Source organism: Solea solea, chromosome 13, assembly GCF_958295425.1.
Source record: "Solea solea chromosome 13, fSolSol10.1, whole genome shotgun sequence".
Lineage (NCBI taxonomy): Eukaryota > Metazoa > Chordata > Actinopteri > Pleuronectiformes > Soleidae > Solea > Solea solea.
The window spans coordinates 5,605,397-5,628,405 of NC_081146.1; the positions used below are offsets into that span (position 1 = coordinate 5,605,397).

The 23,009-nt window shown below is 44.1% G+C and overlaps 2 protein-coding genes across 4 annotated transcripts; one reads left to right on the forward strand and one right to left on the reverse strand.

Moving 5' to 3' along the window:
• Window positions 1-1,233: 1,233 nt before the first annotated feature.
• Window positions 1,234-14,086, forward strand: atn1 (atrophin 1). Of its 3 annotated transcripts, none has more exons than XM_058647466.1 (10): window positions 1,234-1,530; window positions 4,390-4,517; window positions 5,251-5,352; window positions 5,757-5,876; window positions 6,035-8,841; window positions 8,961-9,177; window positions 9,319-11,026; window positions 11,577-11,744; window positions 11,889-12,069; window positions 13,277-14,086. In XM_058647466.1, the coding sequence occupies exons 2-10, from the start codon at window positions 4,491-4,493 to the stop codon at window positions 13,308-13,310; spliced, it is 5,364 nt and encodes a 1,787-aa protein (XP_058503449.1). In that variant the 5' UTR covers window positions 1,234-1,530; window positions 4,390-4,490; the 3' UTR covers window positions 13,311-14,086. The 3 variants fall into 3 exon arrangements, with proteins under 3 accessions (XP_058503449.1, XP_058503450.1, XP_058503451.1); XM_058647467.1 differs by having other exon boundaries at window positions 11,577-11,720; XM_058647468.1 differs by lacking the exon at window positions 13,277-14,086 and having other exon boundaries at window positions 11,577-11,772; window positions 11,889-12,032.
• Window positions 14,087-21,429: 7,343 nt separating this feature from the next.
• LOC131471520 (zinc finger protein 184-like) lies at window positions 21,430-22,934 on the reverse strand. Its single transcript, XM_058648114.1, has 2 exons — window positions 22,671-22,934; window positions 21,430-22,579 (listed from the first exon to the last, which is right to left on the reverse strand). Exons 1-2 carry the CDS (start codon window positions 22,840-22,842, stop codon window positions 21,912-21,914), a joined length of 840 nt encoding a protein of 279 aa, XP_058504097.1. The 5' UTR covers window positions 22,843-22,934; the 3' UTR covers window positions 21,430-21,911.
• Between the last annotated feature and the right edge of the window lie 75 nt (window positions 22,935-23,009).

The following is a 23,009-nucleotide window of genomic DNA, read 5'->3' on the forward strand; positions in this document are numbered from 1 at the left end:
AAATAAGACAATAAAACTCGTCTTTTATCGACAAAAGGTTTAAATAGAAGTGGAAAAAAACTGTAGTACAGACAGAATTAAATATACAAAAATAAAATGATGAAATTAGTATAGTGGAAACATTGTAACGCGGTTTATTTTTAATCTCCTGCATGATCACTTCCGCTCGCGAGACTCGGGCTCACGCACACCGGTGCCTGACAACGACCCAGCGGCGCGAGGCCCCTCATCAATTCTCAGCTGCACGCGCTCATCGGTTACACGAGGCGTGCAGCAGAGGGAGCGCGAGCACGACCACGGAGGACGGACTCAATGCCCCGGCTCTGCTGCTGCTGCTGCTTCTGGTGACGACGATGATGATGATGGCAGAGGAAGGCAGGGCCTGCGCAGGCGCGTCAGGCGCAGTCTACTGCCGGGTTGCCATGGTTACCACACAATAGGAGACGGGACAGGGGGCTACGTGAAGGAGAGAGAGAGAGAGAGAGAGGTGGAGGTCTGCAGAGCCGCTTGACTGGACACACCGCCGCAAGCTTTGTATAGACAGTCAGCTGCAAAACATGGTTTTATGGTCCATTTGTTCATTTTTAAAACGCATTTGTGACGTCACTGTTATTAAAACTACTGGTATAATTACAACTGCGTGTGTGTGTGTGTGTGTGTTTGCCTCCCTCTTTAATTTCACCTCTGTCTCGTGTTTGAAAACAAAGACATTTGTTCGTGTTCAGGTTTTCATCGCGCGAGAGAGAAAAAACCCCAAACATGTGGTTCATGTAGTTTAATGTGAAGCAGCAGCGAGAGACTCATTCTTCTTACTGTAAAGGTGACTGGAGAGAGGGGGAGAGGGAGAGAGAGAGAGAGAGAGAGAGAGAGAGACCCTCCCTCCCTCCTTCCTTCCCTCTCCAGAGTTTGGCCCTCTCCCTGCGCCTCTCTTCCTCCTTCTCACTGCCTCACTACTCCCTCCTTCCTCCTCCTCCTCTTCCTCCCCCCTCTCTCTCTCCTTATGCAAATCACGCCCTCTCCTCTTTTCCCTTTCTCTCACCCGACGTGCATCCCTCTCTGTGGCTCTCCCTCCTCTACTGAAAATTAACTGTAGGACCTGGCAGAGAGGGGTGTTTATGTATTTTTTAAAGTCGTCTTAGAGGAGGAGGAGGGGGAGTATAGTCAGGGTGGGAGAGGAGAGGGGAGGGGGCTTAAAAAAGAAAAAAAAGGGGGGGTGAAAGGGGGTGGGGAAGAGACGAGGGTACGCATCAATTTGTACAGTCTTCAGTTGGCACCCCTGTTTTTCCCTGCAACGAGTGGAAAGACATTTCTTTTCCTTCTTCCCCTGCGTTATTGTTATGAGCGGATCCCGCTGCAACATGAGGCAGCAGCGGCGGCAGCAGCAGCAGCAGCAGCAGGCTGTGTTGTTGACAGACGCCCGGGCTGCGAGGTGTGCGTGTCAGCGTGCAGCAGCATAAAGCCACACAACAGAGGGAGAGAAAGGAGAAGAGGGAGAGAGGGAGTGGGAGCACGCATCGCTGGATAATATAGGTAAGGAGAAAATGGATGCTGTGCATGTGGAGGCTACTGGCCACGTTTGTGTTTTCTCTCCCTCCTGGTGTGTTTTTTCTTCTTCCTCCACCCCACACCTCTTCTCTTTGTGCCTTCATTATCATCACACTCCTGCGTTATGGCAGCAAGGGGAAGAAAAAAAAAAAGCGTCCCGGTGAATGAATGTGAACAGAGTGAGAGTGCACGACGCGCAGCCACATTCCTGCGAGGAGGAGGAGGAGGAGAGAGAGGGAGAGAGAAAAGGAGAGCCGGTGCGAAATGCTATGATTCGCCATTCCATGTCATCTTTTCTTTTAAGATGTGCACAGGCATCCATTCTGTGTGTGTGTGTGTGTGTGTGTGTAACCGCTGCTGCTGCTGAACACGACTCCCCCCCCCCCCCCCCCCCCCCCGTCATTGTAGGTGGACTCAGTGTGTTGGACTTGGACGAGGCTGTGGAGCTGCTCTCCACTGCGTGTCCATCAATAACATTTCGCAGGAAGAAAGAAGAAAAGAGTGGTTGCAGGGGTGATGTAAGCAGAGCAACTGCTGCTGCTGCTGCTGCTGCTGATGATTTGCATCACATGCAGTGTAATTTGTTGTTAATGCATGTGCGTGTGCTCGTGCCAGTGTGTGTTTGGCACAGCCATGCAGAGGGACCTGTGATGTCAATGCAGGTGCGATTGTGTGTCCGAGCTATCTGACCACAGACTGGACCACAGACTGGGCCGCTGGCTGCCACCACCTGTAACTGAGATTCCTACTGGGCACTGATTGTTTTCTCCTCCTGTGTAATAACTTTTAGTCATGTCTATGTTAATGAGCATTGCTGTTCATGCACTGCATTGCCAAAAAAAAACTAAACACAGGCCTATTGGTGCCAACTTTCATTATAATGCTCATGAACATGTGTCCACAGTTCAGTATTTTATTCTGAATTAGTCACTGCAGCATGCACTAATAATTAATGCCAGCCATGTGGAGCAGCTACAGTATTTACAGGAGCCAAATCACACACACATATTTACAGGTTACATACCAGAGTGTGTATGTACATTAGCAATGCAACCAAATATTTTTTTCACATAGTTCTACTGTTCTCTATTTTTATCCTCATTTATTATACACAAGCCATTGTTTTCATCATAGTGGACCATGGACGAATGGTTTAGACATTTGCTCACAGAGAGGTCCACCTATGTTTTCAGGCACACCTAAGTAGATCGAGGATGTCGGTGTTGTATGTTTCCCGAATGGCTGGCTGGATAAATAAGCATAACCAGGTCATGTGGGTTAACCACAAGTGTCTGTGGCTTTGGGCTGCTGGGGGTGAAGGTGGAAAGGAGGAGGAGGAGGAGGAGGAGGGGGTGTGGCTCCATGATTGGAAGATGTTATCTGGGGTTCTCTGTCTCCTGCAGTCTGATATCCAAAATGCAGTCGACCAAATCCACACCTTCTCTGTGCTGCATGTGTTGTGTGTGTGAGTGTTGGAGCTCGCAGTCATACTACACCCCTCCATGGTGCACACTGCTCAGTTTGAACTATTGGGCCATATGAGTTTTGGCTGCTGTGGTGGAAACAGAAGGAAGAGAGGAGACTGTTTTCATTGCAATGAAATGCAGTTGTGCCGACTCAGTGTGAAGCATGCTGGGAATTTATATGTTGCATCTGAGGTGGTGTTGTTGAAAACTCGGATACATCAGATTCATCATGTCACACATACCTGAACTCCACAGTCTGCAGATAATAGGAAATAATGGGTCGATATTGTTCTGATGCTGATAACACTCCCTGTACTCACACTGGCCCCAAACATACATGTCACAGTAACACTTGACTGTGGGCTGGAGGTGGCTATGATAGGTCAGCAGAGCATTATCTGTAATGGTGAACTACATGGTGAGCCACACAGTTGGTGGTAATGGTTTGCAGCAAAAAGACCTGGGTTCACGACCCGGTCGGAAAACAAGGGGTCTTTTTGCCTGGTTTTCATGTTCTCCCCGTTCTCCCCCGTGTGTGCGTTGGTTTTCTCCGTGTTCTCTGGTTTCCCCCCACAGTCCAAAAATATGCAGCTTTGGGGATTAGGTAAATTGGACACTCTAAATTGACCGTCGGTGTGAGTGTGAGAGTGGATGGTTGTTTGTCTCTATGTGGCTCTGTGATGGACTGGTGACCTGTGCAGGGTGTACCCCGCACTATGCCCACAACCCTTGTGTGGAGGAGAAAGCCGTAGATGAGTGAGTGGGTTAACTACATAGCAAGAGCTGCTAAGGTAACAAAAGTGATTTTTGTCCGGCATACACTGTAGGTTACGGTAGAACAACCTTGTCGATGGGAAGTGGTCGGTTTGAGCCGTGTGGCGTTTGAGCTAAATTAGATTTGATTGAATAGCGCCAGTGCTAGAAGATATATGTGATTTCATTGGCTGACGCCTCACAAACAAAGAATGAGAGGTGTTTCAGGTGATACCTGACACCTATCATAATATGTGTGAGTCCACATAGGTCACAGGATCACTGCATCCCTCACTCATATTCTTGTCACATGACATTGGTGGCAATGCTGGTCTCTCTTCACAGCCTGTGCTTAATGATCCATGTACATGACATTAATGTTTTATTGATTGCATCATATTTTATGTTATTATCTAACCATTAAATCAGTGATTTTGACCGGTATTGAACAGATACTGATTCTGAATATTGCTTTTGGCCAGTCCCAACAGATAAAAAAAAACATCATAGCATTACTGCACACATTACATCAGCTAATGGTTTCTGGGAATCATTGCAGGTCTGTCAAAATGATTTCCATGCAGATAAACCACCAATAAAATATTTGCTTATGTTTCTTTTACAGGTTTTGGTAGCTCTCGTGGTGTTAACAAACAATCCAGTCCAGAACCAGTTCAATCCCTGCAATGGCTTGTGTTGTAAAATGGATGTTATAAAGAAGAAAATATGAAAACAAGGACACACAAAGAATCGGTATGCACAAGGTCTACTTTTTTTCTTTCTCTCTTTTTTTTTAGGCCAGTGATGTCAGGGATTTAGTACCTGCCTAATTTGTTTGTGTGTGTAGTACATGAGGGAGTATGACTACATCATAATTAGTTCAATGTGTGATAACAACAAGGGTGACTAAGGAGTAACTTATTTACTTGGCCGTGAGATGTAGTACTGTGTTTAAAAAAAAAAAGGAGAAAAAAAAGCATATTCCATGTTTATGTAGTATTGTGGTTTTAAAAAAGTTATAATCCATGATTATGTACTACTAGGTGTTGTTAAACATTTAAAAAAAACAACTTTTAATTTTAAACATTAAATCATTAAACTTTTGTGCATTAGCATAAAAAATCAATTGACATTTCAGTCCACTAGATGGTGCCAAGTGCTCACTCTCACTCGCGCTACTGTGTGAGCATATCGCAATATATGATTTCGCAAATATAATGGTATATTGAAATATTGTGATAATATCGTATCGTGGTATCTCGACCTCGAGCGATGTAGTACTGTGGTTTTAAAACTACTTTTGACTCTTTGTCTTTCCTTCTCTTGCCTTGTTCTTATTTTCACCCTCCTCTCTTGTCTTTTTCATTCTTATTTTATTGTTGCCTTTGATTTATGCAAACCTTCTTTTGTCATATATCTATGCCTTCTTTAATCAACACCTCTCGCTTACATATTTTCCTCTTTCACTGGATTCTGGGCTTTGCAGATGCCCATGCGCAGTGGGCGACGGCGGGGGGCAAGTGAGGAGAGAAGGGGTAGACGCCCGCACCCCAGCCCCACTCGCCCTGAACGCAATGATCGTCAGACGGTTAGAGCCTAACTCTTTTGTCTCTTATTCTCTCCTGTCGTTTTCAACATAAGTTTATGTGTGTGCATGCGAGTATGAGGGTCATTACCAATAAAGAACTGTCTCTGTGTATTGAATTTTGTGCGTGCTGTCAGAGTATGAGTCATCATGATTGCTACACACCTTTGCAGTGTCAGTATTGTTCGGTAGAGTGGTTTATATCTTACTGCTTTCAAATCTTTGATGTTTCATGTTTGACACTGGTGCTTTACATGTGTGTGTTTGTGTGTGTGTGTGTGTGTGTGTGTGTGTGCATGCATGCATGCATGTGAGTGTGAAAGTGTGGCTTTGTTCTAAAAACAGACATAGACCTATTAGCTATTCAAAAGCATCACCACTGAATCTTAAGTCTTGTGTTGTTTTAGCAAAGAGGTGCTGTTGAGGAATTGGCTGGAAATCGCTTCAGTCGCAGATCACAAGGGCATGATTCATCAGAGAGTGAGGGGGAGGAACTTGTGTCTCCTCCAAAGAGGCAGAAAGTTCAGGTTTGTCTTACATTTCATCAACCTGTTACGTAAAGTCCAGCTGTAAAGCTATATCCCTCAGAAGATATGTATTTTTGCTTCTGCACACACACACACACACACACACACACAAAACTATCCTCTGCAAAAATGTCAAATTTTACCATCTTTCTTGTTAGGATTCAGTCTCTACTCCAAACCCTCCAGCGTCAACACACTCGACTGACAACTCGGCTCCTTCTACTGTCCCGCCTCCAACCTCCGTTGCCAGCCAGTCCCGTGAGAGTGACAATGAAGATGGCCAATCCCAGGGCAGCAGGAGTTCAGTAGTAGGGAGCCTGGCCAACAGCAGCAGCAGTCTGAGCAGTGGGAGGGATATAGACCAAGACAATCGTTCCTCGTCCCCAAGTCTCTCTGCTTCCCCTCTCGGTAGCCTTGACTCTGATTCCGACGGCCCAGACTCACCAAAGCAAGGAGAGAGAGAACGCGAGAAAGGCAAGGAAGGAGGTGCAGGGAAGATGGGCGCAGAGGAGAGGAGAGCACTACGAGAGGGGAGAGGGGAGGATTCCTGTGGCGATGGAGAAAAGAGAGATCTGGATGCAAGAATTGAAGACTGTCCCTCTCTTAAGTCCCCCTCTACTCCATGTTCTTCCTCTGGTCTCACTCCCTCCCTTCGTGGAGCAGGGGATTCATCAAATGACAGCAATAGTGGGAGAAAGTCCTATTTCTCCCTGGACTCCAAATTGATGTGTAAAGTTGAATATGGTGGAGCAGTGGGCGTCGATGGTGGTCTTAGTGGCAACCGACTGAATTCCAAAGCCAGCACACAGTGTGTGACCAAGACAAGTATCTCGGGAGGAGATTTCTCCCATAATAGCCCCAACATTCCACACTCCTTGCCCCCTCCTCTGCCACCTCCACCTGCTCTGAAGCCCTTGGAGCTTGGGGGACAAAACCTGTCTGCTGAGGTTAAGATAGAAAAAGCAGACAAACTCTTGGACAAGGCTCAGTCCACTCCTCCTTCACTACTACCACAGACGGGCCCTCAGCCACAGTCCCAGCATCAGACCCAGACCTCCACCAACCCTCACCACTATAGTTCCACCGGCTGGCAGGGTGGCACAGCAACTGGTTGCCAGGGGAACTGGGGCTACACCCGTTACCCTGGCAACCACCACCCACACCAACCACACCACCAGCCCCCAGTGCAGCAGCAGCAACTTCCCTCTGTTTACAATCCTCCATCCTCTCGCCACTCCTCCTCCCATCCCTCTTACCTCCCCCATCCTCATCCTCACCCTCACAGGGAGTACCTTCCCAGGTACACTGGAGGGGGAGGGGACAGAGAGAGGGGGACTGCAGGAGAGAGGGAGAGGGGAGTGAGGGGGGAGTGTGGGGGGAGGGAGATGAACAGGGAGTTCTCTGCTCCAATTGGCAACAACAGCAACAACAGCAGTGGGGGTAACAGTAATACTGCTTGTGGTGGAGTGGGTGGGCCCAACAACATCCAAGGAAGAGAGTTTGGGGGTGTGTCAGTGGGTCAGAACCGGGAGTTCCAAAGTACTGGGAGAGAAGGACCTAACTTAGGTCCTGAAAGAAGAGACTTTGGTCCAGCTTTCAGAGACAGGGAGAGAGAACGGGAAGGAGGAAGAGAGTTTCCTCTTCCAAACCAAAATCAGAATAGAGACTTTGGCCCCAATGGAGCTGGAGGGGGGCATCCCAGAGACAAAGATGGGGGTAGATGGGCTGAGTTTGGGAGTCAGACAAGAGAAGTTGTAGGCAGTAGTAACCCAAACAACAGCTCCATCTCTCAAGGAAATCCTCCAAGTTCAACTAGTGGGCTACCTGTCGCGCCCATGCTAAATCGAGACCCACCTGCCTCACCCCAAAACAACCCCAGCCACCCCTCTCATTCCTCTTTGCCTCTACATCCTCACCCACATCCCCAAAACTCATCCAACCGAGATTTCCCCTCTCCAATTGATCAGGCTCAAACCCCTTCTTCTGGACCTGAGCACTTTCACAGAGAGTACACTCCCACTGGAGGAAAAGAATTTTCCGCCGGAGCACCTGCTTCTGCTGGCACAAATCGAGAGTACCTTAGCTCCCCTGGGGTGACTCCAAACCTAGGGCGAGAGTATTCAGGGCCTGGTGGAACCCAACACCCACATACACCTCACCCCCACTACCAGTCTGGATCTAGAGACAGAGAAAGGGACTCAAACCTCCGAGAGTCTGCTTTGTACCAAAATCGTGGAGGCCCAAACCAACCTCCTGCACTTTCTCCTTCCTCCTCTTCCAGCCATCATGTACACCCTCCAAATGCCCCTTATCCCCCACCACCGCCACCTCAGCCGACTCTAGTCCCACCTCAAACCTCTCATGCCCAGCCTCCCCCATCAGCTATGGCACCCAGTGTACGTCCCCAACACTACCAGTCCTCCAACCAGACTCCTCCAACACCTCATTCTCCCTTACCCAGCCCATCCACCAATCAGATGGGAGGCTTCTCATCTTTTCCTCCTGGCTCCTCCTCTGCGTCCAACATGCCAGTTGTGTCATCCAGCTGTTCACCTGGATGTCGCCCCTCCCCTTTCCATGGCACTTTGAACAGCCACCCTCCATTCAGTGGAACATACCACTCTAATGGCAACAGTGGCAATAACATGGCCAACAGCAATAGCAACATTGGTGCAGCGAGTAGCGGCAGTACCCAGTCACAGACACTCTCCCCTCAAAATGCATTAAAAGGACCTCCACCTCTTAGTAACTCTGCCAACAACAACAGTGTCTCGACCTCTGCCTCCAGTTCTTCACTCCCCGGTGGAGATGGACAGTCAGATTCAGTCCTGCCTTCCACACCTGTCATCAAGGAAGAACCAATTGAAGAGAGGGAAGAGAGTGAAAGCCCGCCACCAATGTTAAGAAGTCCATCTCCTGAACCCAAACCTGTCGACATTCCTATCCACGCCAGTCAGTCAGCACGGTAAAGTCAAACAGACATTATAATCACCATAATTGAAATACTAACTGTAATGATCATTATTATGATGGTGATACAACCCATGATGGTCGTAATAATGATGTTCTACATGATGTTTGTAGGTTTCACAAGGTCCTTGACCGTGGAAGTGGGAACTCCTGTGCTCGCAGTGATGTCCTCTTTGTCCCGTTGGATGGCTCCAAGCTGTGGAAGAAGAGGAACGAGATGATCGAAAGGGCCCGGAGGGAGGTCGAACAACGGGCTAGAGACCTCAGAGAAAAAGAGAGGGAAAGAGAAAGGGAACGTGAGCGTGAGAGGGAACTGGACAGACATCTACAGGTGTGCACATTTGAGTGTTATAATTATGCTGCATGTCATATTTCATGAATTTGATGTAAAATAATTGATCTCTTTAATGCGAGGGGAGTAAAACAGATCTGGGCAGATGTAATTTACTGTCCACTCCCATTATCTCTGCAGCAACAGAAGGATGTCAACGCCGCTGAAAGAGTTCGCCAGGGTTCCTCGCTCTTCTTTCCCTCCTCGTCCTCTATCATCCTAGACCCTTCCTCTTCCTCCTCAGGCAACCCTGTCTCCCACCCTCCTCATCACCAGCATCATCATTCACATCCACATCCACATGCTCACCTTTCTCCAGCGCACCATCTTCACCCCAGCCTTTCTCACTCAATCCCCCACTCTATCCTCCTGCCTTCCATGGGTGGGGCTCAAGCTGTTCCACAGGGAGCCCTTGGAATAGGCTTAGGAGGTCCATACCTGGGCCCAGACACTCCAGCACTGAGAACCCTGAGCGAGTACGCCCGCCCTCATGCTATGTCTCCTCTCGGAGCAGCAAGTCGAGCCCAGGCTCACCACCAACAAATTCATCATGGTCATCCCCATGTCCACCCATCATTCTTCCTTCCTCAGTTCCAAAATCATGCCTTAGGCCACCCACACCACCTACCCACTGATGCAGCAACAGCTGCAGCCATCTTGGGCTTTTTGTATGGTGGCAGTCTTGAAGGTGGTCCAGGCATTGGTGGCCACCCAGGCATGGCAGGAGGGCCAATTCCTGGAGGGATTGGGGGTGCAGGATTAGGAGGAGTTGGTTTCCCTCATGCAGTAGCTGCGCATCGAGATCGAATGAAGCCAGGATTTGAATTTAAGAGTGATGAGCGGGTTTACCCACCAGTTACCATGGCTGATTCTGCAGCTCTTGCTCTTGCTCACTCACATTCACATGCCCATGCCCATGCCCATGCTCATGCTCATGCTCATGCTCATGCTCATGCCCATGCCCATGCCCATGCTCATGCCCATGCTAATGCCAATGCCCATGCCCATGCTAATGCCAATGCCCATGCCCATGTGCATGCACATGCACATGCACACTCTCTGCTCCTTGGAGGAGGTTCAGGAGGCTCTAATGAGGTGTCACTCTATGGTACTCCACCTCCCCCAACTCCCCCTGGCCCTCCACACCTGCAGAACCCATCCCTGGCCCCAGTAACGCGACCCCCCAACCCTCCTGCCCCTCAGTCTCTGTCCAATCCACCCCCTTCATCTCTCCTCCCACCATCACTCCCCTCTCACTCATCATCTGCACCGCCCACTGCCCCCACAGCCCCAGCAGCTCCTACCGCTCCTCCTACAGCTCCTCCTCCACCCACTCCACCAACCTCCAATGCCGCCTCACTTCATCATCCAGTACCTCATTCTTCTTTTCCCAGCTCCCTCTCCTCTCATCTGCCACCAGCGTCTGCTCCAGCCGATCCCCCCGAAGCCTACCCCACTCCCACCCGCTCACCTGCCTCTTATGAGCGAGACAGGAGCGGGGAAAGAGAGCGGGAGCGGGAAAGGGAGCGAGACAGAGCCACTTTGCCACCCTTTGATAGAGACAGAGAGCGAGAGCGAGAAAGAGACAGAGACAGAGACAGAGAAAGAGACAGAGACAGAGACAGAGAAAGAGAAAGAGAAAGAGAAAGAGACAGAGACAGGGAGAGGGAGAGAGAAAGGGCAGGAAGTGGTGGAGGAGGAACAGGAGGAGGAGGGGGAAGTGGAGGAGGCTCTGGTGGAGGAAGTGGAGGAGAAAATCTGGGACGTCTTCAGATGCTAAATGTGACACCTCATCATCACCAGCATTCACACATCCACTCACATCTTCACCTACACCAGCAAGACACAGGTACCCACTGCTACTAACAATGCTGTCATTGTCACTGTCAGGTACCTTGAGATCACACAGATGTTGTTACTCTGGAAACATTTTACACTTGAGTTGACACTTGGAAGACATTTGTTTACTTAAGACATAAAGGAGAAGACTAGTGATACTGTATGTACACTGCAGACTAAGTCACATCATTTCATGCAGAATGTCCACACTGTTAATTTTAAGTGATCAAACTGGATTTGCGTAGCCACACATAAAACCTAACATAATAAGATAATAAAAATTATAAAATCTTAATAGGCAAAAAAAATCTAAAGATTGAATGAGGCCTAGAAACAATCCCATTGTAGTACCTTTTTTTTTCTGTATGAAAACACATTTGTAGCATCCTTGGGTTAATGGGACTGACAATTCACATGAAAGTAGTTATGTTGAGTTATGCTAAATAATAAGCAATATTGTTTATATGCCAAATGTATCGTCTTTATTTTAAATATACATGCTGGTGCTTTGACTCATATTAAATATCTCCTGTATTTCCTATTACATCATTGGCATCCAGCGGCGGGCGGGGTTCACCCCCTGATGGACCCGTTGACGTCGGGGTCTCCTTTGACACGCCTCCCATACCCAGGAGCCACACTCGGCACCCCCATCCTGGCTCACCCCCTCACTGACAGCGAGGTGCTTCGCCAACAGCTGTTCGGTGAGGAGAAGGCTCCTCGTCCATGTACTCGTTCATTTTTTATCTCTAAAAAGTAAAAACTGCAGAAAGTTTATGAAGATACTTGTTTTTAAATATGATAATGATGACTGACCATGATGCTCTTTGTCCCTGGATATCCCCGCATGCTCCCTTTTTCTGGGGGGACAGGTGCTCCTTTCCGTGACTTGCCCCAGCCGTCCTCCCTCACTGGTCCCATGTCAGCAGCCCACCAGCTCCAGGCCATGCAGCAGGCCCAGAGTGCAGAGCTGCAGATCCAGAGACTGGCCCTGGAACAACAGTGGATCCATCACCACCACCACCACTCCCTCACCCAGGACGAGTATTACAGGTGAGAGGGCTGAGTGTGTCTGTAGTAACTGTTAAAGCAGTAAAGATTCATTATTTATTCATCTAATGACATTTTCTTCCATTAACTGACCATTTCTTTGTCTGTAAAATACCGTAAAAAAGGGACATTTTGTACTTGTTTAGATGTTTGTCAGTCCAAAATCCATACAGATGGAAAAACATTGGAGAATTTATAATGCTAAATATTTGCAGTTTTATTTATTTATTCATTGACTAATTAATCCAGTATTCATTTCAACTGACTACTTGTTTTCTCAGCACAGTAAGAGTAAGCTTCATCAGTGATACAATTTGCTGAATTGTTTTCATGAGTGTAAAGAAAACTGAGAATTTTCTTTTAATTAAAGAATTATTATTTTACTTGACATGTGACGTCTTTGGTTTACAAAAACCTTGACAATTGACACTGGTGAAAACATTCACAGATGGTAATTTTTTTATATGAAGGCTCAAGATTCTTCTGATAAATGTATTTCTAACTCGCCTTAATAGGTCATGAATGGAGGTTAGTAATGCTGACCTTCAACAGACTGTTGAGTTTAAGACAAATATTGCAGCTGCAGTTAGTTAGTCTTGTTGCTAAGGAGATTTCTTCCAAATACTATATATAGTATAGTATACATACTAGGGAATGGGACAGTATAGGATATTAACAATACGTTGCCATAAGTTGATCATTGTGAATTTCAGTTATCGGTATAATCACAATGTTGTTGATATTTCACATGAGTGACCTGATAGTACTGTCAAGCTTACCAACATACAGTCCTAGGGATTTATTTTAAAGTGCCACAAGGGGGAGCCTGCATCTTTACTGTTATTTAAGGATATCACACTTTTTAATAATCTCATTTAAGAATTTGGACTTCAAGTGTTTCTTAATAACATGTTTATTTGGTAACATTACTGTGTTCATAAGCTTTCAGAAAATGTGCAAAGCTATGGATGAATGTCCGTATTTGTGCACATTTTCTCAAAGCCTATGAATACGAACCAAAGACTGTTAACGTTTGTACATGAAAACAAGTGAAAGCATATTCTTACAATTATTTCATGATTTGTCACAATAATCATGACAAAAAAAAGCCTACAAAAATCCTATAATTGAATTAGCATTAGCTCTGACCTTAGCTGTGACCTCACATTGCCCTGTAACACTGTTTCTTCTTTGACCTTTCACCTTTCAGTCACCTGAAGAAAGAGAGTGACAAGACCCTGTGAGGGAGGGGCACAACAAGGAGCAGCATGGAGACAAACTGAGGGAACGCGCGTGTGTGGGCGTGCGCACGCGCGTGTGGGTGTGTGTGTGCGCAAAATGAAATGAATAAAGCAAAGCAAAAGCACTGGACTCAATAAAGGAATAAAGGCTGGACCAAAGGACAGGGAACTCAACACTCTAGAAAAAGAAGAAGAAGATTTGTGAAGGATTAACAAAAGAAGAAGGACGAGCAGAGTGTTAGAAATGTGCACCTTCATGAAGATCCAGCCTCCAGTGCTTCCCTGCATAATGTTCTCGAACTCCAGTTCTGTTTTGTATTGTGCTCCGTACAGTATATTAGATGGGGGGCAGCTATAGTGAAGTACAGTCTGTGTAAAATACTTTTGCCAGAAAGAATGTGTACATGAGTCTCTTTTATGTTATTGCATGTAGCTATAGGCGCTTATTCTGAACTGGTGGAACTTTTATGTTCTATTTTTAGTAATTACCGCCTCTTTTGTATTCGAGGTGTGTTCTATATGCATGAGACCAGCAATTTTAGTGTTATGTTTCGTTTATGATGAGTATTGTTATTATTATGATTAATGTTGTCTGTTTGTTGATAATGATATAATTATATATATACAGTACATATTATTTGTATTATTTTTTTACATTTTCATGGTATGGCAGGCAGTTTTTATTTTTAATTTTTTTCTTATTTTGAATTTACCTTGTGAAACAAGATGCAAATGAAGGGGAAAAAAAATCTGGAAATAAATTATAATCTTTTTTTCTAGTCTCGTGCATATTCGTGCGTGCACTAACTAACTAACCCCTCACCCCACTTACACACACACACACACACACACATATACATTCAAACTACTTCCCCTGTCTTTGTTTTATATAAGTCACTCATGAACAAAGCATATCAAATTCCCCACCACCCCCCTGTCTATCCTTCTGACTCCCCTTCTTCCTCTCCATTGGTCTCTCCCTCCCTCTCATGGTGAGTGTAGCTAATGGGAGACACATGGGATGAGTGTGAGATATGGGAGATGAGTTGCTCCAGTGCACAGCAGCCACCCTGTAAAGTGAACATTCCTTACTGCACTGTAAAAATGAAAAAAATATATATAAAAAGAGAGAAATGAAAAGGAGACAGAGCAGAAAAGGAGGAGCAGTGACAGCGTGATTTACAGACACTGCTGAAGTTTTCCGGGTGATGTGTGTTCTCTCCGTGTCCAGCTGCAGGAATCTCCTTGAGCCGGATACGGATCAGTGAAAACGACCCTCGTGTTGAAAGCCAGAGCAACTGCTGAATCGCAGATTTGGAGACATGCAGATCTGGTTAAACACATTCTCTTTCAACCAGATTTTTGTCTTCTACAACGATGCACTTTGGGCTTTAATGTTTTCTCACAAGATTCTCCTTTTCTGTCTAAAACATGCACCTGTTTTCTTTAATGCAATAAAAACTCATACTGATGCAAAGTTGATTGATAGCTGTGTCTGTAGGAGGCATCGCAGACAGGATGTGAAATACAGACCATATAGTCCATGCTTGTGAGCTGCTATGTAGGTTGAGTGTCATTAAAAGTCACCTTGAGTAAGTATGTCAACATAATGTTAAGTATCATCCAGCAGGACACATCTGATTTTCCCCGCTGGTGACATCACATCTGGTGATATTCTTAGCACTTCATCAGTCCTTTCTCAGGGTGGATCAGGACATTCTGAAAGGTGGAGATGAAAGATGAAATACTTTATTATGTATGCGGCATTTCATATAGGCCTGGTGTTAATGTCGATACAGTCCTGAGCGTGAAGTCACCTTTGTCGTCAAATAGGACAAATGTGAGTCATAATGTCGTCATATTTAACCTGCACCCTGGTGTTATATATATGATTGGTTTAGTGCATCAGATTGAAGAACCATGTCAGGTAACAGTTAAAGCATCAGTATGTAACTTCTGTCGCCAAAACACTGCAGCTTCTCTCTCCCCCACCCTCTCCCTCCGTCTCTCTCTCTCTCACACACACACACACACGTGCAGTCAGCTCAATGTTCAAGGTTCACTTTATTGTCATTCAGGACCAGCAGAAATAAATAAACAATAAATACATAACCCCATTATAATAGCATAATAATAAATAAAAGCTAGTTAATAGCATCATGTTTAAAAAAGATAAAGTGCATCAACAAATTTCCATCAGTGAACGTGTGGAACATGCAGAAAGTGCAGAGAACAGCTTAAGGCAAAGAGTTCACTGAGTTCATTGTCCTCACAGCCTCCTGCTATATTTGTTGTATATCCATCTTACGTGCAAATACAGGCAGTTGTTATGGAGATTTTTGATTATCAGACAACCTATGAGGAACCTCTGGAGTCAGTGATGAGTTAAGTTGAAAGATTTTATGGAAGACAGCTCAGATCCGAGGAGAACTGAGACAATGCTATCATCGCAGATTCTGGCGAGCATCATGCCAGGTCAGATACATATAGTTCGTAAGCCTTGAGATAGTGTATCCGGTCCAGATACCTGGTGCCTTGGTATCTTTGCAGGCAACCTTGAAAGGCGCCTAGTTTGTGTCTCATCCTAAGTTATGGCTGTTTAGGAAGCACTTGATTTGGATTGAGCCAGAATCTTCATTGTGATTATGTCTATAATGTCTATAATGTACATTCTACATTCTACTTTAACTTTTTTATATACAGTCTTAATGTTAATATCTTTATATATTGTACTTTCTTTGGTAATGCATGTTTATTATTTATTATCTTTATCTTTACTGTCTTTGCTGCTGTAACTATGTAAATTTCCCCACTGTGGGACAAATAAAGGACTATCTCATTTTATCTTATCGTATCTTATGATTATGAAATCCACCTGAATGTGCAGGTTTATTTTTAGCAATAGAACATTTTCTGAAACCTTTTGTTTTCAAAAAAAAACTTCCTGTCAGCTGTCAGGCTTTACGAGCGCTGTGTGCTTCTTCCACCTGGTCTGCTCAGTCTACAGCCTCAAAATGTGTCACTGTGTGAGCAGCACGGAAACAAATACACTGCTGTACTGAGAGTGAGAGTGAGAGAGAGAGAGAGAGAGAGAGAGAGAGAGTCACACAGAAAGAGTCTTGTGGTGCTCATTTGATGATGGTTCAACTCATTTGATTGAATGAAGCGGACATTTGTTTATATTTAAAAGTGAATCACTACGGCTTTAAAAGTATTTTTAGAGTCATTTTTAACGACATCTCTGCGGTTTATGAATTGATCTGCCTGGTCTTTGAGAAAAAGGCCCCAAGTCTGACAGCAACATGACTTAAAATGCAACAAAGAAAAGTGAGCCTGCATTTTTGGTCTCACATGTGAAACCAATTTGAGTAAACACACAGGGTCACGGGATAAACACCATTCTTTTCCAATATGTTTATTAAAATCACACCATCATTACTGAGGGCCAGTGTGTATCTACATTATAAAGGGTTAAATAAAGTAAAATGGAAGGAGTCATTGAGGAATTCCTTCACATTAACACTTTAAATCCAATCCAATTTTATTTATTAAGCACTTTTAATTGATGCACAGTAATATTTAAATCCATAAAATGTAGTAAAACAAGGGACTCAAAAGCAAATAATTTTTTTTTTTTTTTTAAATGAATTCTGTAATGTATGCAGTGCCAATGGAGTGAAGCCAGAATGGGGGAAATGTGTTCACAGTTAGCAGCATTTAGGACTAACTACAAGTGTAAAAGGGAGCCCCTCCCTATTGCAAAATATGCTCCTTCCTACATTTTATGTAGTTTTATGAATGCTCTGTTTTGCCTCTGACAGTTTTAATACATTTTTCTGTGTCACTACATTGATGCATCTGTTCATTGGCCAGCTTTCTCTTCCCGATGGAGCTATACAGTAACTAGTACCAGCACTAACTTTTTGCACCTGGCCATTGTCTCTGTGTCTGCTGCTCTGCTTCTCGTCCATTTTTTTGTCTTGCTGCCACATGAGCTGCTACACATCATGCAAGCTTACAGCGTTTATATACAGAATGATTTTCAAATACAATAGTCCTAGAATATTGTTATGTTGAAACCAGGATACGCAACCTAGTCAGTGAAACCTCTGCTTTACCACATCCTCCAACATGTCATTCAGCTGCCGGAGTATCATTCAAGCCTGCAGTAGCAGCAGCAAAGGACAAACTGCTGAGTGACACAAGTGCAGGTTTTCACCTTATTCGTCTCTGTCTCACCCAGACAATCAATCTCCTCTGACCTCTTGGCTCAGAAGGTCCCGGAGGATCATCTTGAGACACTGCTGAGCATCTTTAAGTGGTTGTAGACAACACACGGGTGACCCAAGCAGAAGCCACACTGTGGCTTTTTGCCTTCAGCGACACACCAGGGTCAATAAAGCTTGCCAGCAAACTGAGTGAGATTCAGCAATTTACTGTGACCCCCAATTATATCACATTCCATTACATTACCTGGTATCTCAAAATTAAATAGTCTATTATGTCATAAACAAAATGAAAACACTCTGTTCCAATAGTGGCACTAGGAGTGTGTCCTCTTTTGTGTGTCTATATTCTATGAGTGCTTAGTTGCACATGTGTGGGTACCTGCAGACCTCACATAACATCAGGCAAGTTTCCATGGTTACCGTCTTCTTTGCTTTCTCTTTTGACCGAATCAAGAGGTGCCACCAACTGGATTGGACAGCGACAAGGAGCATGCACAGTTTTCACATGAAATCTGGGCAGATTCAAACTGGAGGAGAGCAAATTCTGTGCAGGACCAGCAGAAAAGGGTGCAGATTACGAAAACATGGAGCCTAACAGACCTCTGCAGACAGTATGACATCACGTGGTGAGACTGCAGATTGTAACTAATACAGGAGTCCTCCTCTCAACACTCCCTCCCTTACCCAACAATGTCGGGAAACTATGGTGACCTTTACACACCAGAAAAGATGTAGTTTTTTTTTATTTGTTTGCATAATAAGCTTCCTTTTTAAAACTCAAAACACACTCTCTGGTTGATTTGTCTGTCCGGGCTGCTGTAGCAATGGTGATACAAGATGGAGGCCTCCATATAATTATCAAATATCAAATATCAAATATCAAATATCAAATATCTCATATGTATGTTCAGATGTGGGACTTGGGATTTGAAACCGATACAGTTAAACAGACTGATTTTCAGAATGTATGTAGTCAGAGATGTCCTGAACCCAGATATGCAGAACCTTGCCAGAAATTATGGAACAATTAATTTTTACAACATTTTGTCATACACATGTGGGACATTAAATGCGAAATGTCTCTAAAATGATACAGTAAAACAAATTCACTTTCAGAATGTGGGTAGGCATTGATGTCCTGAACTCAGATATGTAAGTCATTGCCAGACATTATGGAGCAATTTGTTTTTATATTACCTCTATTTACAGACAACTGTGGGGCTTTTAATATGAAATCTTTAGTTTTGCCATCAGAAATTCTTTGGTTAATGTTCTTCACTGGTCCCATATAAAAAACAAACAAAAAAAAAACCTGATTTCCCTCATATTTTAGTTGTCTTCCCGCTGTTGAAGTCCTGTGGATATAACATATTTAATCTTTCCTCATATGGACCGCACGTAAGGTTTATTAACATTTTGTTTTGAAAACCGGATGTCGCTAACCCTGCATGTACGCTCTGAGCTGTTCCGGTGCTTCAGCCGTTCTTTCTAGAATACATAATAAATGTATATTTAGTGTCGCCTGCTTTGTCCACGAACGAAGAAGCGAACGTCGTTTTTTGAACGCTTTTCTCTCGCTCGCTCTCTTCTGTTTACGTTTGTGTGTGTCTACTCTGTGGGCGTGGCTGACCTACATTCAGAAGCCCCTCCTCTTCCACTCACCTGCAGCTCATCTACTCATAAAGACTCCACGCCTACGCAGAAGACAGTTACTTTGGTCCCATCGCGCATCTTGTTTGAATCTTTCTGCTACTACACCTCTGTAGTTAGCTCCTGTGTGTTTTCTGTTTGTTTTTGTATAACTTGTAATGATACTGTTTCTCATTTTTCAGTGGACCACTGCTGCTCTTTACTGGTCCACATTCCTCTCTGCTGGAAACTCACCTATCAAACTGCTCACCTAGAATCTCGCCACTGCTCGTGCTGTGTCCCTGCCAGCTTCTCTGTGTCCTGTACATTGAGTCCAGTAACAGATCTGATGTTACAGTGCATCCTGGATGCATCTCCTGTGACACATATGATTGGAACTTGGGTCCCCACCCTTTGTTCAAACACACACTGACTTCATTACTGTTTAAAGTTTGCAGTTTTTATGTTTGTGGGTCACAAACAGAACCACAAAATTGACTGGCTCTTAGAAATATAATTATTTGATGATGGTGAGTGAAAAAACAGAGGATATTAAGAAAAAACCCACCATCAGCTGTGAAGATATTCATTAAGGTAAAGCTTGTGCTGGACCAAATCGATCAATGTTGGGTTGAAAACGGAGAATAGAAACAACAATAAAATATCTCATACAGTCCCACATGAGGAAAAAAATAAACAACACAGACCAAGCTATAAATAATAACAGATCAGAATCTTGATCAGAAACTGTGACATTTCAACAAATCCTGGTTATTATTGAAACCTGAAACCTTGTGTGCCTATTTAGTAGCAACAGAGAAAGAAAGGCCTTTGGCCACTGGGTTAATGGAAAGCACATAACTGTAGCTAATTTGCAGATTTGGAAACTGTCTGAGACACTCCAGTAAACAACAGTGAAGGTTTGCACAATTACATTACAATCATTGTAGTATTGTTCCAGTGAAGACAGATGTGGTCAAAAAGCCACTGCTGTGCTTTATATGCACAATTTGGAGCTGAGCTTCATCACATAATTCAGCTTTATTCTATGTGTCATCATTTTAATTGTGATGATTTAAGATCTTCTGCAGAGAACACCTGCATGTACACAAGTGCTCTCAGAGAATCACTCACCTTTGAGTGAGTGCAGCCTGACGAAATGATCCAGCTCAACAAGACGTTCAACAGTATCATGAGTAGCAAATAAAAGAGTTACTTCAACACACTTAACTCATTTGTTATCAGAAACTCAAGTGTGAACAAATATGTTGAGGAAATGTACCATTGGCCCAGAGAAAGGCAGGTTAAATGTCACTCCAGAGGAACACACACACACATTATTATGTTTGAGAATCAGGTGCTCTTTGGGTTGTATTGTCCTATTTTATTTTTCTTATTTTTTATTTTCTGATGCTTGTGAAAAACTTGAGCTTTACTGGAGCAGATTTTATTTTCCAGGCCAGGGAGAGAAGGCAGAATATATAGTTTAAAACAGAGTTGTAAAATAATCTAGAACTTTTGCAATTAATTGAAACATTAAATTGTATGTAATATTGGATGAACCACTGCAACTGTATTTTTTTCAATCAAAATATTTAGTATGATGTCAAAACATAGTCACTGAAGATAACTATTATTCTACACACACACACACACACACAGTCTGTTTTCCATGACCAAACTACTACTGGCCTTACCCTAACCATAATCTGATCCCTAACCGCATCCTAACCATAACGTTCAAAAGAACAAAGAAAAAAGTAAACATTTGTCCAAAACTAATAATAAAAATGTGATTTAAAACCTTTTTGATTGGAATCAAATCAAAACATTTGCTGGATCCCATTTGCTACTTCCAGCTAATTTATTAATTTTTCCCACTATGGTTTAAATAATTAAATACCATTGACCCACCAGTGGATCAGTAACAAAAGAAATCTGCAGCTAATTATAGTTCATACCCACAGGGATTCATTTGAAAGATTAGATTATGGTGATCCCAAATTTTTTAAAGACATCAAAGCTGAATATTGATGACAGGACACTGTACTGTAGACAAACCATAATGAGAACAATTTGAGTGAACATCAAAGCAAATGATTAATTTTACCATGTAGATATTTAATCCAAAATAAAACGTTACTTTCGAGCAGCATGTGTTTGCATCCTGCATATGTTCTTCATAAACGCTGGCCCTTCATTTGCCTGGTCGACACACTGCTCCTATTATTATTCAGATCATGGAAATACACTTTATGTGATGATCACGTTGATATTTTAATTGTGCAGCACTCAGAAATGAAGTACACACGCAGTACAATACACACTCAAATATGAACGCTGCCAACTGTGGTGGATTGATGAGAAAATTATGAATGAAATTCTGCTACTGCCACCTGCTGGAATAAAGTGCAACTTCTCCTTCTGACTGTTGTCAGCACATTACATTACACAATAGCAAAATATTTAGAGTGATGATGCTTTATTTTGTAAGAATGAAAATGAAGATCATTTGTAAGAAATTTGTAAGAAAACATGAGTGAGTGTATTTACTGACTAGTCACTGGCTCAAGGCTTTATAAAGGTCCATGCACATTCAGCTGCATAAATAACATTAACATAGAAAACAGACATTACATTCTTTTACATAATGAAATCATAGATGACAAATACATAACGAGAACATAGTATCCAAGCTCTTGGACATTGGACAAGTGGTGTTTCATTGGACAGGAACAGAGTCACGTCACGTGGGCATATGGTCCCTCTTGTGGACACTTCTTATGTGTCTGCCCAGAGACTCCATCCATTTAAAGGATTTCCCACAGAAGTTACACACAAAATGTTTGCCCTCAGTGTGGATGGTCTGGTGTCTGTTTAGAGCGCTTGTGGTGATGAACGTCTTCCTGCATATCTCACACTTGTAGGGCCTCTCGCCCGTGTGTGTCCTGATGTGAGCTGTGAGGTGGGAACAGTTGCTGAAGCGCTTCTCGCACACAGAGCAGCTGTAGGGTTTGTCTCTGCTCTCCTCGCTGCTGCTGTTGCTGCTGTTGTTGTGGTGGTGGAGTTGGTGGTAGGGGTGGAAAGGTAAGGTGGGCTCCTGCAGACTCACTTTCAGACTGGAAGGAGCTGAGATGAAGTCTTTGATGTCTGACTCAAGGCTCTCCAGTTGCTCTTCATCGTGGCTTATCCAGAAATCCCTGTGGCTCTTCTGCTGCTCCTTCTTGACCTCTGATGTTTCTGGATGCTCTGGCTCCAAGCTGCTGCTCTCATTCTCCTCTTCCTCCTCCTCTTCCTCACAGTGATGGGACTCCGGAGCCTCCATTGATTGATGGTGCTGCTGCTGAGGTGGAGCTTGGTGGTGATGGGTGGACTGCTGCAGTTGGGCTCCAATACATCTGTCATTCCGGGGGTCTGAAGGGGAAAAACACAAAGACCCAAATCACAATAAAAAACAAACAATTTGAAACTGCATGAGTCACAGTCAAGATGTCACTGAACCAACCTGACTTGAGAAGCTTCAGCTGCATCCTCAGACGACTGATTTCCAAATCTTTAGAACGACAAATCTCCTCTTTGTATTCGGCGATTGTCTTTTCAACAGCGCAGAATATTTCCTCCGCTGCCGCCGTCAGTCTGTTACTGAGAAAAGCTTTCAGGGACATCATTATGGACATCTTAAGATGAAATGTGAGGCGTTTGGTCGCGTTCGAAGACGTAGTCGTGCGAGTCCGAGAACGTCACGCTTCGCTTGTAAACACGGACATGAGACCGTGCCACGGAAAGGCTTGAATGTGGGGAACTGTCGCCCCCTACTGGTGTGGAGGGCGCATGTAACTCCTCT